General features: G+C 39.6%; 1 protein-coding gene across 1 annotated transcript in view; it reads right to left on the bottom strand.

Annotated features, from left to right (window-relative positions):
* COL21A1 (collagen type XXI alpha 1 chain) overlaps positions 1-21,383 on the bottom strand; it is a 128,211-nt gene that overhangs the window by 51,965 nt on the left and 54,863 nt on the right. Inside the window, exons 11-16 of the mRNA XM_068398204.1 lie at positions 13,079-13,132; positions 12,096-12,149; positions 8,577-8,630; positions 7,651-7,704; positions 6,017-6,070; positions 5,885-5,938 (exon numbers count right to left, since the gene is read on the bottom strand). Of these exons, the coding sequence (XP_068254305.1) occupies positions 5,885-5,938; positions 6,017-6,070; positions 7,651-7,704; positions 8,577-8,630; positions 12,096-12,149; positions 13,079-13,132 (324 nt within the window). The remainder of the gene's footprint in view (positions 1-5,884; positions 5,939-6,016; positions 6,071-7,650; positions 7,705-8,576; positions 8,631-12,095; positions 12,150-13,078; positions 13,133-21,383) is intronic.

The following is a 21,383-nucleotide window of genomic DNA, read 5'->3' as shown; positions in this document are numbered from 1 at the left end:
TTAAAGCAGTGGAAGCAAAGCAACTGGCAGCGCAAAGGGAAACCTATTTGGGCTGCTAAATTGTGGCAAGATATTGCTGCTCGGCTAGAGAAACTAGTCGTGAAGGCACGTCATGTAGATGCCCACGTACCTAAAAGTCGGGCAACTGAGGAACATCGAAACAACCAACAAGCGGATCAAGCTGCTAAAGTGTTCCAAATAGATTTGGACTGGGAACACAAAGGTGAACTATTTTTAGCTCGGTGGGCTCATGACACTTCAGGTCATCAAGGGAGAGATGCAACATACAGATGGGCTCGTGACCGAGGGGTGGACTTAACCATGGACTCTATTGCACAGGTTATCCATGATTGTGAAACTTGCGCCGCAATTAAGCAAGCCAAACGGTTAAAACCTTTGTGGTATGGGGGGCGGTGGTTGAAATATAAATATGGGGAGGCCTGGCAAATTGACTATATCACACTCCCTCAAACCCGCCAGGGTAAACGCTATGTGCTTACCATGGTGGAGGCGACCACCGGATGGCTGGAAACATACGCTGTGCCCCATGCCACTGCCCGGAACACTATTCTGGGCCTCGAAAAGCAAATCTTGTGGCGACACGGCACGCCAGAGAGAATTGAGTCGGACAACGGGACTCATTTCAAAAACAGTCTCATAGACAACTGGGCCAAAGAGCATGGCATTGAATGGGTATATCACATCCCCTATCATGCACCAGCCTCTGGGAAAATTGAACGGTATAATGGGCTGTTAAAAACTACCCTGAAAGCAATGGGGGGTGGAACCTTTAAAAACTGGGATAAACATCTGGCACAAGCTACCTGGTTAGTTAACACCAGGGGATCTATCAATCGAGCTGGCCCTGCTCAGTCAGACCTTCTACATACAGTAGAAGGAGATAAAGTCCCTGTGGTGCATGAAAGGAATCTATTGGGAAAAACTGTCTGGATTCTTCCTGTAATGGGCAAAGGTAAACCCATTCGTGGGATTGCTTTTGCTCAGGGACCTGGATGTACTTGGTGGGTGATGTTGCAAGATGGTGAAGTCCGATGTGTCCCTGAAGGTGATCTGATTATGGGTGAGACTACTTAAGCCTGAACTGTATGTTGTTGTTGCATAAGTGTCTTTCAGGTTAAGACAGTGTTGATGAGACCGGAACTAGCTTCATCAAGTGGCGTCCAGTAACCTCCTCGAGTCTGACATCTTTAACCTGCAACCCGTGGGCACGAACCATGACGAAAGAGAGACTGCTAGCCAGAGAGACTGCTGAGAGACTGCTAGCCAGATGGAAACCCACAATCCTGAACCAAATGAACTTGATGGACTTTTCGCATAAAGATGAATCATAGACTAGTGATATGTATATATATATTTGAAAATGAAAAGGTACTGGTGATCTGAGTATGACATGAATGGTATGGAATAAGGGGTGGAATGTCCTGGTTTGGCTCAAACCAGGCCAAATAGCCTTAGAGAACCCAAGGTCACTGCTTACGAGTAAAGAGCCGAAGGGGGTTGTACCTGCAGGGAGGAGTGGACGGGGCAGGTGACCCAGGATTGACCAGCAAGGTATTCCATCCCATACATGTCATTCTCACTTTCCTGTTTATCACTAACCCACTGCCTCCTGGAGGTGGGGCCCAGGAGGGAGGGGCCCTCCTGTCTCCCACTGATTGGTACCAGCTTTGCCAAATCTCCAGTTAAAAGCCTGCAGGTGTGATGGCAGGGGAGCTTTTGCATTTTGCCCTCTGCCCGTGCTGGGGGGAGGTACTGCCTTTTCCCCTCTGCCTGTACTGGGGGGAGCAACTCTGCCTGAGGAGGATTTCCAAGCTCTTGATCTTGGTTTTGTACATATTTGTATATATTTGGTTATTTCTATTATTATTGTTATTATATTCTTTTTCATTATTATAGTTTATTAAAACTGTTTTAACTTTCCAACCCATAAGTCTCTCTCCCTTTTCCCTTTCCCTTTCCCTTGGGTGGGGGGGGAGGGTTAACAGAGAGCATCTGCCACCTGGTTAATAGCTGGCCCAGCTTTAAACTGTGGCAGTCCCCACCAACTAACAAAAAGGAAACACAAGCCTTCTTAGGCGTTGTGGGTTTCTGGGGAATGCATATTCCAGATTACAGCCAGATTGTACGCCCTCTTTATCAGGTGACCAGAAAGAAGAATGATTTTCAGTGGGGCCCTGAACAACAACAGGCTTTTGAACAGATTAAACAAGAAATTGTGCATGCAGTAGCCCTTGGACCAGTCCGTATGGGACAAGATGTTAAAAATGTGCTCTACACTGCAGCTGGGGACAATGGTCCTACCTAGAGCCTCTGGCAGAAAGTACCAGGGGAGACTCGAGGTCGAGCCCTAGGATTTTGGAGTCGAGGATACAAGGGCTCCGAGGCCAATTACACCCCAACTGAAAAAGAGATACTGGCAGCATATGAAGGAGTTAGAGCTGCCTCAGAGGTAATTGGTACTGAAGCACAACTTCTCCTGGCACCTCGATTACCAGTACTAGGCTGGATGTTCAAGGGTAAGGTTCCTACTACCCATCATGCAACTGATGCTACATGGAGTAAATGGATTGCATTAATTACGCAGAGGGCTCGAATAGGAAACCCTAATCGCCCAGGAATCTTAGAAGTGATCATGGACTGGCCAGAAGGCAAAGACTTCGGAATGCCACCAGAAAAGGAGGTGACACGTGCTGAAGAAGCCCCACCATATAATGAACTACCAGAGGATGAGAAGCAGTATGCCCTGTTCACCGATGGATCCTGCCGTCTTGTAGGAAAGCATCGGAAGTGGAAAGCTGCTGTATGGAGTCCCATACAACGAGTCACAGAAGCCACAGAAGGACAAGGTCAATCAAGTCAATTTGCAGAGGTAAAAGCCATCCAGCTGGCTTTAGGCATTGCTGAACGAGAAAAGTGGCCAAGGCTGTATCTTTATACTGACTCATGGATGGTGGCAAATGCCTTGTGGGGGTGGTTAAAGCAGTGGAAGCGAAGCAACTGGCAGCGCAAAGGTAAACCTATTTGGGCTGCTAAATTGTGGCAAGATATTGCTGCTCGGCTAGAGAAACTAGTCGTGAAGGTACGTCATGTAGATGCTCACGTACCTAAAAGTCGGGCAACTGAGGAACATCGAAACAACCAACAAGCAGATCAAGCTGCTAAAGTGTTCCAAATAGATTTGGACTGGGAACATAAAGGTGAACTATTTTTAGCTCGGTGGGCTCATGACACTTCAGGTCATCAAGGGAGAGATGCAACATACAGATGGGCTCGTGACCGAGGGGTGGACTTAACCATGGACTCTATTGCACAGGTTATCCATGATTGTGAAACATGCGCCGCAATTAAGCAAGCCAAACGGTTAAAACCTTTGTGGTATGGGGGGCGGTGGTTGAAATATAAATATGGGGAGGCCTGGCAAATTGACTATATCACACTCCCTCAAACCCGCCAGGGTAAACGCTATGTGCTTACCATGGTGGAGGCGACCACCGGATGGTTGGAAAAATACTCAGTGCCCCATGCCACTGCCCGGAACACTATTCTGGGCCTTGAAAAGCAAATCTTGTGGCGACACGGCATGCCAGAGAGAATTGAGTCGGACAATGGGACTCATTTCAAAAACAGTCTCATAGACAACTGGGCCAAAGAGCATGGCATTGAATGGGTATATCACATCCCCTATCATGCACCAGCCTCTGGGAAAATTGAACGGTATCATGGGCTGTTAAAAACTACCCTGAAAGCAATGGGGGGTGGAACCTTTAAAAACTGGGATAAACATCTGGCACAAGCTACCTGGTTAGTTAACACCAGGGGATCTATCAATCGAGCTGGCCCTGCTCAGTCAGACCTTCTACATACAGTAGAAGGAGATAAAGTCCCTGTGGTGCATGAAAGGAATCTATTGGGAAAAACTGTCTGGATTCTTCCTGTAACGGGCAAAGGTAAACCCATTCGTGGGATTGCTTTTGCTCAGGGACCTGGATGTACTTGGTGGGAGATGTTGCAAGATGGTGAAGTCTGATGTGTCCCTGAAGGTGATCTGATTCTGGGTGAGAATACTTAATTCTGAACTGTATGTTGTTGCTGCATAAGTGTCTTTCAGGTTAAGACAGTGGTGATGAGACCGGAACTAGCTTCATCAAGTGGCGTCCAGTAACCTCCTCGAGTCTGACATCTTTAACCTGCAACCCGTGGGCACGAACCATGACAAAAGAGAGACTGCTAGCCAGAGAGACTGCTGAGAGACTGCTAGCCAGATGGAAACCCACAATCCTGAACCAAATGAACTTAATGAACTTTTTGTATAGAGATGAATCATAAACTAGTGATATGTGTATATATATTTGAAAATGAAAAGGTAGTGGTGATCTGAGTATGACGTGAATGGTATGGAATAAGGGGTGGAATGTCCTGGTTTGGCCCAAACCAGGCCAATTAGTCTTAGAGAAACCAAGGTCACTGCTAAATTCCTCACTGCTTATGAGTGAAGAGCCGAAGGGGGGTCGCACCTGCAGGGAGGAGCAGACAGGGCAGGTGACCCAAGACTGACCAACGAGGTATTCCATCCCATACATGTCATTCTCACTTTCCTATTTATCACTAACCCACTGCCTCCTGGAGGTGGGGCCCAGGAGGGAGGGGCCCTCCTGTCTCCCACTGATTGGTACCAGCTCTGCCAATTTTCCAGTTAAAAGCCTGCAGGTGTGATGGCAGGGGGAGCTATTGCATTTTCCCCTCTGCCTGTGCTGGGGGGAGCTACTCTGCCTGAGGAGGATTTCCAAGCTCTCAGTCTTGGTTTTGTATATATTTGTATATATTTGTATATATTTGATTATTTCTATTATTATTGTTATTATACTCTTTTTCATTATTATAGTTTATTAAAACTGTTTTAACTTTCCAACCCATAAGTCTCTCTCCCTTTTCCCTTTCCCTTAGGGTGGGGGGGGGAGAGGGTTAACAGAGAGCATCTGCCACCTGGTTAATAGCCAGCCCAGCTTTAAACCGGGACAACTAACAGGAATTCAGACAAATGCACTAAAAAGTACACTTGCATTTTTGGACACTGAAGAACATTAATCTTGAGCATTAATTTAGATCACTTCATTATTATTATTAAGAAAAATATTATAGGAACAAAGCTGCTGTTAAAAAGCTTCTTTAGATCAAGCCAATGGAATATTTACACTGCATATTAACAAAAATTTCTTCCTGTGAACTGAAAACTGATACTGCTTAAGTCCATCTTTTCACAAATTAGAACAGGGCAAACAACAACTGGACAAACAAAATGTCCAGTGAGCTCACAAACTACAATACATTATAGAAATATAAGATCCTGTAGTCTTTTTTACAGTAGACAGATATTTAGTCCACTTGAAAAACTGTTGTAAATTAAATATAAAGGGCACTGCACAGTGAAGAGAATATGAACATAAACATGAATCCAATATTGAAGGTGTTTTCCCCTAACTTTCATCCAGCTCCCTTCAAAAGCAATAATAATTAGATTACTTCCTCCTTAACTGTACACAACAGGTATGTTCTGAAGCCTATGCTTGTATATAGATTTCATTAACAGATTCACAGTTAGAGAAACACAAACAGGACAAGGGAGACAAAGTATAAACAATGTCTGATGATCAGTAATACACTCTTAATAAAAGCTTTGCCCCTGCTCACAAATCAACTGAAATCCACAAAGTCTACTCATTGACTGCAGTAAACTTTGGTATTTCCCAGTAATACACATTATTTTAATTTCCAGCAATTCTTCACAGAATAAACTGGGTATATTTAGGCCAATAGCAATGCTACTGAAGACTTGGGCTAGATATGAATATACATTTGTACGTACCTTGAAACCAGGACTTCCTGGTAATCCATCTTTCCCACTTCTGCCAGGGTCTCCCTATGGCAACAGTTAACAGTCATCAGTGGATGAATTAACAAGTAAAAGTTAAAGGCAAATTGTCTTCACAAAACTTACGGATCGCCCAGGCATTCCTGGAAACCCTGTATCACCTTTCTCTCCTTTTGAACCCTGAGAAATACAGCAAACCAAAAGTAAGTAGTGCCCAATGTTTATGCTGCAAATTCAGTATACCTGAACCTGTAATTCATGTGTGTTCTTTCTTATTTTGAAAATGTATGGAAGATCTGTTTCTTTCTTAACACAGGCAGTGGTCAATTACTAACTAACCCCATTACAGAAACATAAATCTGCTCTAAAATACAGAAATGTGAACACAGATCCTCTTTCAAATTGCTTAAAAATCTAGACCAATAAATACATTAAGAAAATACAAGGACAGGTGAAAATGTAACTGTTAACATTGGATGACCAAAATATGCTCTCTGAAATATAAATCTTTACATACAAGCACACCCTGCTTTACATAAATTATGGATTAAAACAACATCTCTCTTCCAGGCCGCTATCAGTCTCACTCCATCCGTGTGCTCCTCTCCTCTCCCTCTCTCCCTTTCAGTTATATGGTTCATGTACATTTATATGTATTAAAAAGCACAGACTTCTTTGCAATATAATTATTACATGTATCGCATATTAAAGGCATAGACATATTTGCAAAAAATACGTTTATGATCATTTTGTGTTATGTTAAAATGAATTAACATCAATCCATTAACAGAAGGATGAAGAGAGTTCTCAAAAAATCCAAATAAGCAGAGCATGAGTTTAACATTGCTAGACAAGCACATGCAGTAACTTCAGTAGAAATTTTTGTGAGTTAGGACTGCAGAATTAAATTCTCTGTGAATACACCTATTATAAAAAGGTAAATGATACTGTACGGGGTGCAGGTGCCCAGGTGCTGGCAGCGGGGGCGGCGGGGCAGCCTCTGTGAGGAGAGGCCGGGGCTGCCCTGGGCCGGACACAGCCCATTCCAGCCAGCTCCAGCCCACCCACCGCAGGGCACAGAGCCACGGTGGTGGTGCCTCAGGGAAAATGTATTTAAGGAAGGGCAGAAACATGACACAGGCAAAGTAAGAAGTGAGGGAAAAAGTGAAAGAACAGTGAAGAAGGAGGGGAGGTGCTCCAGGCACCAGAGCAGGGATTCTCCTGTAGCCTGTGGAGAGGCCCATGGTGGAGCTGTGGTAGCCAAGCTGCAGCCCATGGAGACCCCATGCAGGAGCAGGTTTATCCTGAAGGACTGCAGCCCGTGGGAAGGATCCACGCTGGAGCAGGGGAGAAGTGTGAGGAGGAAGGAGAGCAAAGAGGAAGTTATGGGCTCACCACCCCACCCTGCTCCCCATTCTCCATCCCATGAAGGACTGAAGTTAAGCCTGGGAAAAAGCAGGGTGGTGGGAAGGTGTTTTAGTTTTTGTCTTCGTTTCTCACTATCCAAACCTATTTTACTTGGCAATAAATTAAATCACTTTTCCCCAAGTCGAGTCTGTTTTGCGCACGACAGTAATCGGTAGGTGATCTCCCTGTCCTTATCTGGACCCACAAGCTTTTCCATCTTATTTTCTCCCCCTGTACTGTTGAGGAGAGGGAATGACAGTGTGGCTGGGGGGGCATCAGGCAGGCAGCCAAGGTCACCCCACCACAGATACCAATAACGTTTTGCTTTATTTTACGATTATAAATTTACTTGCCTTTTTTCCATATATTCCTGGCACTCCTTGATCTCCTTTAGGACCCCTTTCTCCCTAGAAAAAATGTGTGCGAATAAGTTAATTTTTAAAGTAGAAGTAGTTATACAGATATATATATACAAAGTATATATGTATAGCAGACATAAAATTAAGCAGGCAAAGAGCTCCATCTGATATAAAAAAAACATTCTTAAGACAGTAAATGCAAATCTTGAGTTTTCCAAGCTTTCCTAGGGGACAAGCCCAGAATGTCCAACACTGCTGGTGAGACAAGCCACAGCTTGCAGGCTTAGTGCTTCTATTTTCAGTGGAAGGCACTTTGAGTTTCTGGTCGCTTCAATATAGGTAGGTACACCTACGTGAAAATTCATCTCTTTGAAAAGTGCTGCACTCTTCTGAAGACCTTACTTGAAAAGTTTAAAACACAAATTTGGAAAAACTAAGAAGTAAATTCAGTTGAGTACTAACACAGAAGAGCAAAAGACATGGCTGATTATGTTTTGGGGAACATAAACATGAAATAAATGCATTGGGTTAGACCAGAACTACACTTCAAAATGCTGTCACTCAAATTGAATGACTTCAAGCAAATCATATCAAGAAAATTATTTTCATTTTTTTGACACATTATTTGTGATGAAGAAGGTTCTATGTAGCAGTAAAATTGAAGTTCAAAGTAATTAATATAGAATCCCATAGAACAGAAGAGAAATGAAAAAAACAGGTGGTTTTCATTGCTTGATATGTATGTAATGAAGTCCCATGGTATGTATCTTCCTTCAATTTCAGCATCATATCTATTCATTTTATGTAGTTCATCAAATACACTGACATAATATTGTATATAAATTTATTTTCCCTTTAAATTAAACTATAGAGCAAGCTGAAACACATGAATATTGTAACAAAAAATCTTAAATTTCGACCTTTGGTGCTGGCATCCCATGTAATCCAGGAAAACCAGGTAGTCCATGGTCACCCTAAAAGAGCAAACACATTTTAAATCCTTATATCTAAAATAGTAGTCATATACTACAGTAACATTCATATTCTCAATGATCAATAGTGGAAAGATGTTATGTATCACCATATCAACTACATAACATTGGTACACTGCCTGATGAGAGTTTGTCGATCTTTAAACAAGACTCAATATACAAAAGAAAAAATTAAACTATCACTATATTTTTTAGAATAAGTTTTACTGTAATCTCTCATTAAGGTTTATGGTGGTTCAGATGTAGCAATTTAGCTTCGACAAGAGAAAAAAAGCTTTGAAATGAGCTTTGAAAATCTCTGTAGGAGCTGTGATAATTCTACCATCCATTCCTTATTCCCAAAGAACAAGGAAATTCCCTAAATCTGGGATGGCTTTCCTCCTCCATCTTACTGAAAATATCAAAGACCTATGGACTTTATAAAATTTCTCACCAGCTTACTCTGGATGAGTGAAGTATTAAAAAATAAGGTATTAAGTACTTTCTCTAAAAAATAAACAAAATGAAACCAAAATACACTGAAAAAACAACTTTAGCACTTTGACAAATGAGTTCTCATTTCAGTGGAAGAAAGAATCCACTTTGGTAAAAGCAGTTGACAATTGAAAACACAAGCCAAAACATCCGTTCTTTTTATTGTCCTCACAGGTGTCAGATATCAGGAATTCGAAAACTTTTGCTATTGGTACTGAAGATATTTATCCGACAATTTGTCTGCAAGCTCCCTTGAGAGATTACAACAAAAGGCTAAATTATAACTTGGCACTACCTGACGTGAAACAATAAAAACAAGCTTAGTTGCTTGTTTCAGTAGACTGGATCTACTTCACTCAGGACAAAAAGCCAATCACAAAATCATTTTTGGACAATCACAATGTTTTCTCTCTGTTAATATCTAACTTTATATTGAGCAATATATTTCAATTTGTTTAATATATTTCAGTCATAAAGGAGGAATAGTAAATTATGCTCAGGAAGTTATTTTATATAATATTTCAAGTTCTAAGACAAAGGGTAAAAAGAAAACATGTCTCAGAGGTATTTATCAAAACCATTCATGTCTAAGCAGATTTGGAGAGGTCTGTCACATATTCACGGAAGACAGGAACATGACCACAGGAATGACAGCTTGTAGGTTAATGCTATCAAAATATCTCTCAACAAATAAGTATTGAAAAGAGGCAATGGAATGGAGTTCAAAAAATGAGCAAATATTACAAAATAAACACTTCATGCATCCATTGCTTCTTAAAAAAAAATGGAGCCTCAATTCCTGCTCAGAAGTGGTGATTCAATTATTGGATAAACTAAAACACTTGGCAATGGAAACAGTTTTAAATTAGTTGCTACAGAAACTTTACAAGTAATGGGATGAAATTAAGAGATGAAAATTTGGGCTGAATCACCAGGAAAAAAATTCTAATGGCAAGACCTATTTTATAATGGAAGAAGTTTTCTAAAACAGTGGTGGAAGCCCTATTGGCACATTTTAAACAAGGCTGGACTGAGCATTAGGAAATATTCTATCCGTCACAACCCTGCACTGCCAGGAGAAGAGTTTTCCATCATCAGTATCTTACTTTCTGCACATGGCCCAATACTGACCAATTAGATTAACATCTAAGATCAATTAGATTGAGATGCCTAAAGCACAGAACACGTAAGCATATTTTTCATCTCTAATCATGCATTTGAGAATTCTGCTGAACAGTGATGAATTTAAGGACCTGCTTTTAAGATTGTGAACTTCAGAAGGAGGAAATTCTACAGTAAAATCTGTTTGGAAAACAATGGTTTGTTTTATAAAAAAGACTCTGAAGTTTTAATAAACAAAATACATTTTTAGAATCATAAAATCATTTAGGTTGGAAAAGAACATTAAGATCAAGTCCAACCATTAACCTAACACTAGGCAAGTCCACCACTAAACCATGTCCCTAAGCACCACATCTACTTGTCTTTTAAGTACCTCCAGGGATGGTGACTCCACCACTTCCCTGGGCAGCCTGTTCCAAGGCTTGACAGCCCTTAAGGCATAGAAATTATTCATAATATCCAGTCTAAACTTCCCCTGGCACAACCTGAGGCCATTTCCTCTCATCCTATCAATTGTTACCTCAGAGAAGAGACACCTGCCTTGCTACAACCTCCTTTCAGGTAGTTGTAGACAGCAATAAGATCTCCCCTCAGCCTCCTTTTCTCCAGACTAAACAACACCAGTTCCCTCAGCCGTTCCTCATAAGATTTGCGCTCTAGACCCTTCACCAGCTTCCCTGCCCTTCTTTGGACTCTCTCCAGTACCTCAACGTCTTTCTTGAAGCAAGGGGCCCAAAACCGAACATAGTGTTTGAGGTACAGCCTCATCAGTGCCGAGTACAGGGGGACAATTACTTCCCTAGTCCTGCTGGCCACACTATTTCTGATACAAGCCAGGATGCTGTTGGCCTTCTTGGCCACCTGGGCACACTGCTGGCTCATATTCAGCCAGCCATCAACCAACACCCCCAGATCCTTTTCTGCCAGGCAGCTTTCCAGCCACTCTTCCCCAAGCCTGTAGCGGTGCATGGGGTTGTTGTGCCCCAAGTGCAGGACCTGACACTTGGCCTTGTTGAACCTCATACACTGATCCAACCTGTCCAGATCCCTCTGCAGAGTCTTCCTACCCTTCAAGCAGATCAATACCTCCGCCTAACTTGATGTCATCTGTGACCTTACCAAGGGTGCACTCAATCCCCTCGTCCACATCATTGATAAAGATATTAAAGAGTTTTTATCACAATGAACTTCAAGCTTTTCTAAACATAGGGCAAAAGTGTGAGAGAAGTGTGGACACAGATATTTACATATCAATGAGACTTGCCAATAGCCAAAGGCTAGTTTATTCACTGTGTATACAGGAGATCAAGACTCAAGTTTATCCTGATTACCAGAAGGGAGTTATATTTATATAAACAGACATCTGTCTGCAGCTCCAAGCTACTGGCTACACCTCAGCTAGATTTTTTCCACAAAAAGCTTTGGTTTCAGTTAGTCAGTGTTTTCTGATAAAAAGTGCCATCCAAAAATTCCTACCTAGCTCATCTGAATGCTCACTTAAAGAGAAAAGGGGTGAAGAGGGGATAGAAAGAAACCATTCTGACAGATGTCTGTATCATGCTTCCATGTACCCATATTTAGATATGCTTTCTAAATATAAATTATTCAGTGCAATAAAGGTGTTAGTGGCAGTGCTAAAGCCTATATAAACTTTATTAAATAAAGCAGACCAGATTCAGAATTGAAGCAACATTCTAAACTTAGGATTCTTGTTCCTTCTCTATTACCTTTTTAGTAAACAATTCTCACAGAAGCATCATGTGAAAATATTGATACTATTAACTGTACAACCAAAAATGATAAATGGTAAGAGTAAAATCTTTTTATCTATTACTTTTTTTTTTTTTTTACCTTAGCCCCATCTTTCCCCGGCTCTCCCTTGATACCTGGTAAGCCGCGTGGTCCCTAAGAGAGGAAAAAAAGAAAACCAGCTCAAATACCAATACAATCTGATACAGAATGAGACACAGAAATTTAATCCAACATGAGCCAGGGACTGATATGACAGCTGGCTAATCACAACGTTTTGGTAACTGGATATAAAAGCAGAACCAAGCATGAAATGTATCCAGCATGTATGAATATGGCACACTATCATAACCAATGACTGTGGAACACCAAAAATAATTCTTCGCTCTAACCAAGGACCACCCCAGGAAAAAAGAACATCACATGGCCTGTACTAGACCAGAGACGGCCCTTTCCTTTCAAATGTCCATCAGACAGCCTTCACGTATGCCATGTTGCAGGCTCACTCTTGGCCCCAACATGCTCTCAGATATTTAATTCAACACATGAAATAGGTCCTCAACTATCCAGCCAGGCTGGATCATGCCACAAGGAAAATACAGCACTGATTTCCAGTAACTGTCCCAGTAAGGGCTACTAAATTAATACAATGAAGAAAGAAAAAGAATTCTCCTCCATCAGTCTGGGCTTTATCTGAAACCTTCTTTTGGACATGTGAATTGTGGGTAATCAATCACCATGACAAGGCTTCACATCACTGTTACTGATTCATAGAAAAATGGAAGGAACTACTGTTTGGCTTCCAGATTAGGATGAAAATGTTTAAGCCCCAGCTGAGTCCCGCTCCTACAGGCCTTACCTAGCAATGATTAGATTTGCAGTCTAATTGTCAGCCTACCTACAACCCCCAAAGCCATGTAAGTTCCAAAGCAATTCACCCAAGGATGGCCCCTGACTTCAGGCCATCCCTTAAGCCCTTTTCATTCCCCACACCTCAACTCTCAATGACAAACAATGGATATTGGGATAGAGCTGGTGGGATTTATCCCAGATTTTCCAATTCTAGGAATGAAACAGACACTTACTTGAATCCCTGGAGTTCCTGGGATACCTGGAGTTCCTGCTGATCCCTGATATCCCTAAGGAAAAGAAATCAAGACTTGTGATTTTTCCTAAGTTATATTTACAAATTTCCAAACACCTATTTAAGGAAAAAACAATCCTCCTGTTACTAGAGAACTGTTGTCACAACCCTGTCATTTTAGGTCACAAAATTCAGTAACTGCTATCACGATCATACACTTGAGATTTAGATTTCAGCTTTCAGAAGCTTTCATCTCTGCATCTGAAGTTTGCAGCCTCCAGACTTTATGCTAAAATCCATTATTTTAGAATTATTACATGAGAAAGTAACAAACATATTGTTTTATTCACCATTGGGGGGAAAAATAAAGAACAAATTAACCCACATATGTAGACACTTTTTCTTTCCTCTCTCTCTCAAGGAAACCAGCTGAAAAATGCCAGGACTTTTAAAGGCTTATTTCTAGTTACAGGAACAAACTTTAACAAACAAGGCATGTTCTGATACATTATGCAGCTAGTTTTATAATAGCTCTAAATAATAAAAATTCCATTCTCAATACTAAGCACTTAGCTATGAATTTGAAGGTATATAACAGGCTATGCAAGTAAAAAAATAATTTGAATGACTGGGACTATGAAAAGAAATACTAAATAATTCATGTGTTGAAAAGAGAATTTCAGGAATGCTCTAAAAAGTGCTTTAGAAGAATCCTTTAACAGAGGCAAGTAACTGAAGAATAGGAATTTACCCAGCACCATTAAAAACATGTCATTCCAATGGACAAAATGAGACACAAGAAGGGTTTTTTTGAGAACACACATAAAACAAGAGAAATTGTCCTATAAAGCTCTGAGGCTATTTGGCTCACACCTTTCAACAGACAGCCCAAACTAAATTTGAGAAATCCCGTAAAATGGACTATCCAATTTCAAATACCCAGAATTTGATCTTGATTTGAACTGAAAGAACTAATAATCCTATTTCTAAATGAGTTGCAGTCTTAAAAACTTAGCACAAAATTTAATGGGGGGATTTTCACACTGGTAAAAAGGAGCTAATAGAACCTTTTCAATACAAGGAAGGCAATGTGTATGCCTGATTTCTTCTGTAAATCAGTCAGAGCTTCCTGGGAATAATAAACAGAGCTAAAATTATTTGCTGGGTTAGATACAAAAGAGTACTTGCTGTGCCCTCTTCCCAAAAGACATTTGAGCAGATGCCCAACGAGCCAGCTGGTAATGTTTAGTATAGAAGTAAACAGAATTCTAGGTCTCTGTCGTACATGGATCCTTTATCAAGCATTTCACTTTTAGTGCTCAAGGCAGTTCAAATGGTGTAGCATTCCCAGATTGCTTATAAGCCTCCTGGGTAGCTGAAACAATTCACCAAGCCAAAAAATGCCTTTAAAAGCTTATCCTTTTATTTCTTCAACCAAAAAAAGCAAAAAGTTTGTATGACTTCCTGTAGGATATAACTCTATATAAATAAAACTTTCTTTCACATTTTAGATCTCCGAAATGCAATTTCCCTTCGTTCTCCTTCTAACTGAGTAGGGGAAGAAGTAGAGGAGGACAATTTCCTGGCTGAACTGAATTTCAAAATTCACGAGATGAACGGAGGATGGCAGAAGAGTTTTCAGCTTACAAAACTGCGTATTTAGCTCAGAGCTAGATCTTGTAATGTGATTTCAGAGCAAATCAAATACATTGTTAGTGTGTTTTTTTAATGGAAAGCCGGAACAGAGAAGATTCAAAAGGAAATTCACAGAAGGTCACAAAAATAAGAACCACTGTCTAGTACATCGCAATTGTTTGTACAAGTTAAAAACACCCTCTATAAATTACAAAAACTGGCTTTCATAAAAACTGAGAATGCCTTTGTATCACTATTCGTTCTGCAGTACGGATCATCAATCTATATGCTAACACCTACAATTTTTTTTTTTTTTTTTGCAGTCAGCTCAAGTTCTCTTTCCCTAACCTCAAAGCCCTCAACAGGAGTACATATGTGACATACATACATATGCTCCAAGACCAACTGTGCCATAGCTGACATTTTATGTAAAAGGAACAGAAGTGAAAATTCCGTTTTCAATTGACACAGACAAGTTCGGGACTGAAGGTTCACTTTCAAATAAGGCAAAAGCACTGAATTTGCCACAAAAAATAATTCTTTTTATTTGGACTTGGACTTCTCTCATGAACTTTTCAGAAAACACACAAATGGCGTGAAAAGTATTATAGCTAACCCTGAATTCGATACTCAGTTTTGAATCCAGTTGCCTAAACATAGGCAGCTCCTGCCTTTTCAGATTCCCTAGACACCCACCCAGTGTTAGAAAACAGTGTCTTTAGGAGGCATTCATCCTTTTGAAAAACAGCATGGGCAAGACAAAATACCTTACAGCCTAAGAAACCCATACCTCTTGGGGCATATTTGTTAAATATCTGTTGACTAATACAGGAATTCAGATACTCAGTGTCTCTGTACACACATAAACACTAAATGTAAGTGTCTTAAACTGAATCCCACATATAATGTTCCATCAATACTATCAATCAGCTCTACTCCACAGGACTTTGTTTATATTCTCATTCATTATTTTACATCAGTGCAACTCAATTCAGGCTTATACGAAATCTTCCTCTCATTCTGTTGTGGGTGGGAACAGTACTGATAAATTTCTAGTGCCTGAAAATCTGTAAAGGTAAAGTGATAAACAGCAAGATATTGAGATGCTTAGTTTTGTACCAGATGGCTGGGTATTTAAAAAAAAAAAATCACAGATAAAAATGTAACTTTGGAATTTAAAGAAAATGGCAATAATTTACAAATAATTGTAAGGGGAAAATTCGAACAGACTTAGGCCAAAGAACTTACACAAAGGATACAGACAAATTAGCAATACTGTCATCATCAGTGATTTAAGAGTCTTGCTGGAAAATGAAAGTTAGTTTACCTGTAAGGAAAAAATTGAGTAAGAGGGACATATGACAAGTATTAATTCCAAAGAACTTTTAGGTGCAATAGCAGAGTAAATCTCAGAAGTATATCTTCAACACACTTGCATGCCTAAAGGACAAAAGTTCAGACAGCATTCATACGGGTATCACATCAGACAAATATAAAATAGAAATAGAGTACGTACTGATAAGGCAATGACAACTGCACTGCATGCTTCCTTACTGAAAAGCTTTGGGAGTCACTAAACAACATAAATGACAAACACATGACAAGAGGACTACTTGGGAAAGAGAAGGGAGAAGTAAACAAGCTCAATTTGGCTAGGAAATAGTCAAGGATCAACAGTAATGGTCTAAAGATATTCAAGGACTGTAAACACTAAGTAAACAGAACTATTTAGGGTGATGTAACTAAGCATAATGGAATTCAACTGCCAAAGAAAAATTTAACTTGGTGTTAAGAAAACATCCTGATAGAGAGGTCTGTGGACCTCTTGTGGAAGTCTCTTGCAGAAAATCCTTAGTACATTTAAAGCACAATTATCTAAAGCATTAGAAGTTTTCAAACCCTTTTCATAAAATACATTACATCTTAAAGGACAAAAATTCTTATAGCTATTCAGACATGTATCCACACCTAAACTCAAATTTGCAGTCATGCTGTGACCTTCTCCCTCATTGGCAATATCAGTAACTAAAATCCTGGGTAGCATCAGAAATGTTAGAAAGTACTTGATGTATTTGAATTAAGTGTTTTAGCCTTTCTCTGAGAAGTTGTTCGTCATCTAATGTTTTTGCCTCAGGCCCTTCCTCCTCCTTTACTCAAGGAGCTTTTTTCCCATCCTGCCCCCAAACAACCTTCTCTAACACCTTACTAAGCCTGTACTCATCTGCCTACTGTTTCTCTTTTTCCTGCCCCTTTGGACATGTGGATCAGTCAGGTGGTCCTCTCCAGCAGGTCTATTTGGTCTGTACCTTACTCCTTTCCCTAGGACTTTCTTAAGCAGTGGTAAGTCAGGAGCTCAGAACATGTATCAACTCCTCTCTCCTCCCTCTGTTAAATAGCATGGCCCTGTAGAAGGACTTCTTGTGGCACCTGCTTCTGCAGGCTGCCAGAATTGTCTCTGCAGTGAAGCCCCACTGTCTACACATACCAAAACATGAAAATGAAGGGCAGGTCTGGACACAAAGGTAACTAAACACAGCTTTTACCATTCAACATAAATTTGGATGTGACTCCTGATCAAAGATGTGTAATCATGTGAACATTACTATGAGAAAAGTACAGAAAAGAGTTTTTGTTGCCTTGTCTGTTGCCTTTTTTTGCTTTATTTTGGCCTGTTTAATTATTTCTCCATTTGATTACACTTGCTTCCACTGGCTACTCCATCATCTGCCAAGGCTTTCATAGCTCAGAGCCACTAACAGTATATTTTACCTGAACAGGATGTTCTGGGCTGAAATACCACAGACCAAAAAAAAAAAAAAAAAAAACCAAAACCAAAACACCATCAAGATTAATAAATCAAAGGTCATAAATCCAGCTTAAAAACTTCCCGAGCTTCACATTTCTGGGAGATAGTATGATGTACCAAGGGTGTGTAACTTCCTGCTCACTGCTTAGATGTTCATCCTCATCATCTGCCCTGGGCCACTGCTGAAGATAGTCATATGGTCTTTTGTCTGAAATGTATAGCTGTATGCAATGCAAGTCAGTATCAGGCATCACCCTGATTTCATAGTAGTAGGTCTCAGTAAAGCCACTACATGACTGTATTAGAATGGAGCAAGCATATTTTCCTCTAAGAATAACAAGGTCACAGTGTTGCTGAGGAATATGTATTTTTCTGGAATTGAGCAGCATTTTTCAGCTGAATTACCAACTATGTCTGTGAAAGTTTCCTGAGAAAGATAGCTGCAGAGTTTGTATCAACTTAAATCCCCAGGCAAACCATCCAATAGCACAGGTAATCCTATGTATACATGAAACTATTACCTATTTTTATTCCAAAAGTACTGTTGAAATAGCTGGCCATTGCCATTATACTAAGTTCATCGTAAAACATTCATCCTTCAGTTGGTCACCAAATATTATTAAACTCTAGACAGTATAGCTGTAATGATGTTCTATAGTTTTTTAAAAAGAAATATTGGAATGATCAGAAATTACTTATTATGTGAGGCTTTTGATACCTTATGAACTCTCTATCTGGGTATATCAGTAAAGTCAGTCTCACCAGATTATTTTTAAAACTGCTTATTGCTTGTGGACATTGTAAAGACAAGGCAAATAGTTCCAAACTTTCAAGAACGAAACTAGATGGAACACTGGAAAATTGTCCAGATTTGTCAGCCGCGTGGTTCAAAGTTCAAATTTGATGAATACGTGTATTTTTTCATTTCTTTCAGCAGACCGATAACCTATCACCTCTATTAACCACAAGTGATCACTGCACAGACTGTTCATTTATTTTTCCCCTTAACTTGAGTTTTTCCCTAGTACATATAAAGTATCCTTTGGAATAAAAAATGGCTTTGTGACCACACAGTCAGGCTGCTGAGTGTTCTCAGAGCCAGCAACCATTCCAGTTGCTTCTTTCTGATGAATAATACCCATTAAAATGAGTTCCAGTTGAGATGCAAATACTATTTTTACCCTTGTGTTTATTTACCAGTGCTATTTCTCCTGACAAGACTATTTAATCATTTCAGGTCCCGAATGACATTTTTGATTGAAAAAAACCATATTTTCATTACTTATTATGTTTCTCACTTCTGTGCTTTTCTCCAGTTACTTCAGTTGATCTTTTCTGTAAGTAGCAGAGTATGAAAAATAAACAGAGGTTGCAATTAAATGGAAATCAAAGAACCTATAAACAGAACTATTTAAAAAAACAATTAAAGAATGACTGAAAATGAGTCATGTTTATGTTCACTTCCCCAAATATTGCAGCAAACAATTTTATTGGGTAACACCAGGTGAACAATTTTTTTCCAGTAATATTGAAGATATTCATGGGAATTGTTTTGAATTTTTCTGGACTAAAACTAACTTTAAGTATTACAACAATCTAGCCAGCCCACAAACAATAAACTAAATTTTCTTTGATGTTTTACTTTAAAAATCAGTTACATATAGTAATATAAATGCATGCCTAAAACCTTTCTCAGAGGAAGAAACATTTTGTTGACCAGTTATACTGTTCCAAGAAAATGAATACCAGATAGGCAAACTGGAATAACTTTAGAGAAGAACATAAAAATGTGTTTGGGTACAGAAAAGACTGACTTTCCAGGAAAAGCTTTTCATGCAAAAGCCATTTGATTAAACAACACTGAGCACACAACTACCTGTAAACCTATTGTGCTGTCTGAATTAACAGCTTGCTTTTCAGAGTTCCCCAGGGGATACTGCTAAAAAGATTCACAGGAGCAAAGGTATGTCAAACCAGAAAAATCAGGGACAGCACAGAAAAAGTGCAAGTCATATTAGCAAATGAATAAGTAAAACAGAAAGAAAAAGACAGAGAGAGGAATCTGGTTTCCTGCACAGTGTATCTAAAGGGTCTCCCATCGCTCATGGCTAAAAGCTAGCCTGGAAAGCACTCAAGAATCTACTGTAAGGAACGATAATGTACTGGCCAGAGCTGCAGATGATCTAATAGCTTTGCAATTATGTCCTTACAAAGAAAAAGTGCAAAAAGCTACAGCTGATTTTTTAAAAAAATTTGTCCCTTAATAAAGCTATAGGTATAAGCACTTCAAATAGCATACAAACTTCAATTCAGCAAAGTGGTAAAATTTCTCCTTTAGCGAGGCTTTTTGATTCTCTTCTAATTGTCTGAGATACTTTTGTTAATCTTTTTTATGTTCAGAGAATGCCTGTCTATGCACATGATGACTCACTCACAGGAAAAAAACATAACTGCCAGATTAGATAGTTAGATAAAGACTACGGTATCAACTTATTTCTCCTTCATGATTCACACTGTTACAAATTTCAGTGCTTATGGGGAGATACACAGCATTGAAGTGGAAACATGTTAATAAATGTATGAAAAAGTCATAACATTGTTTCTAAAACAATGCTGTTGCAGCGGAGTGGACACTTCCGAAATAAAGTCTTAATCTGTTTTTTAAAAGAGAGAACGGAAACTGACAGTTCCCTACCAATATCCAGTCCATTCTGGCTTCACTAAAGCTCACACAGTATCACTTTGTTTTTCAAAATACCAGGGTTGCTGGATTAAAGACAGCTCTCCTATGCTTATCCATACTGCAAGTCTAGTTCTAGCAATCAGCATGGTCAAACTGTGATGGACACCTTCTCCCATGCAACTCCAGATTGAGACAGTTTGTATATCTGTCTTTGCATAGGAGAACAGGACTGCTCTTCAGAAGCTTAAGCACCATCAATAATCAACTGAAAAGTTATTCTGATTAGATCACACTTCCCCAGCTCAGATTCCACCCATTCCTATTTTAAAACCTGTATTTTCATGGTTGTCTGGAACCAAAACGTATTTTATAGCGCTGACAATTTCAATTCAGATTGTTTACTCTATTTCTAGTTCCAAAAAACTTTGATAATAATAGCTATCAAAAGCTGTTTAAAACAAAAACAAAAGTATAAAATTGTTTTTAGATCACAGGAAAAATGAGGATCTTTGCTTATGGAATTACAGAAAAATTCAGGTACTCACGGCTCTCCTAGGCCATCAGGGCTACCATGGCCAGGTTTCAATACACCAATACCCGTATTTTAAAACGGAGGAATTTTCAATTTTTAGAAGCAATTGCACTTCTTTTCAGTGCCTATTTTTTTCCTATCAAACTAACTCTGCTTCCAAAAGGAATCATCACAGTTAAATGAATCAGCTGCTATCCCTAAAAAAAGGCCAACATGTAACTAAGCAACAAAATAGGAGAAATGTGAACATTTTATAACATGTAGCATGGAGCTTTCTCTTTGTAACTGGTAATATTTATTACCCTTACAGCATACGCACTTCCAAGTAAGTACCAATCTCACTGTTTCCATCTCTAGCTGACATAGAAGTGAAATGTACTACTAGTATTAAAAATTCTTAACAAAAATAGAACATTAGGGGTTTTTTGAAGCCATCAAAGTTGGTGGGTAGTGCCTTTTTAGTAGGAATAGCATCCTAGAGGTAGTAAAATTGATAATCAAGGACAGATTTAGGAAAGATTGATGATTAGTTACAATATCCTCATAAAACTTTCCAGAGGACAGAAAAATTACTAACAGAGTGAAGCTGAAAGGTCCAATCCAGCCCTTTGTTGCCCTTCCCTGAAGTCTCTTTAGTTTGTCAAGTGTGG

Source organism: Nyctibius grandis, chromosome 1, assembly GCF_013368605.1.
Source record: "Nyctibius grandis isolate bNycGra1 chromosome 1, bNycGra1.pri, whole genome shotgun sequence".
Taxonomy (NCBI): Eukaryota; Metazoa; Chordata; class Aves; order Nyctibiiformes; family Nyctibiidae; genus Nyctibius; species Nyctibius grandis.
Note: the sequence above shows the minus strand (reverse complement) of the source record. Positions and strands in the feature narration are given on the sequence as shown.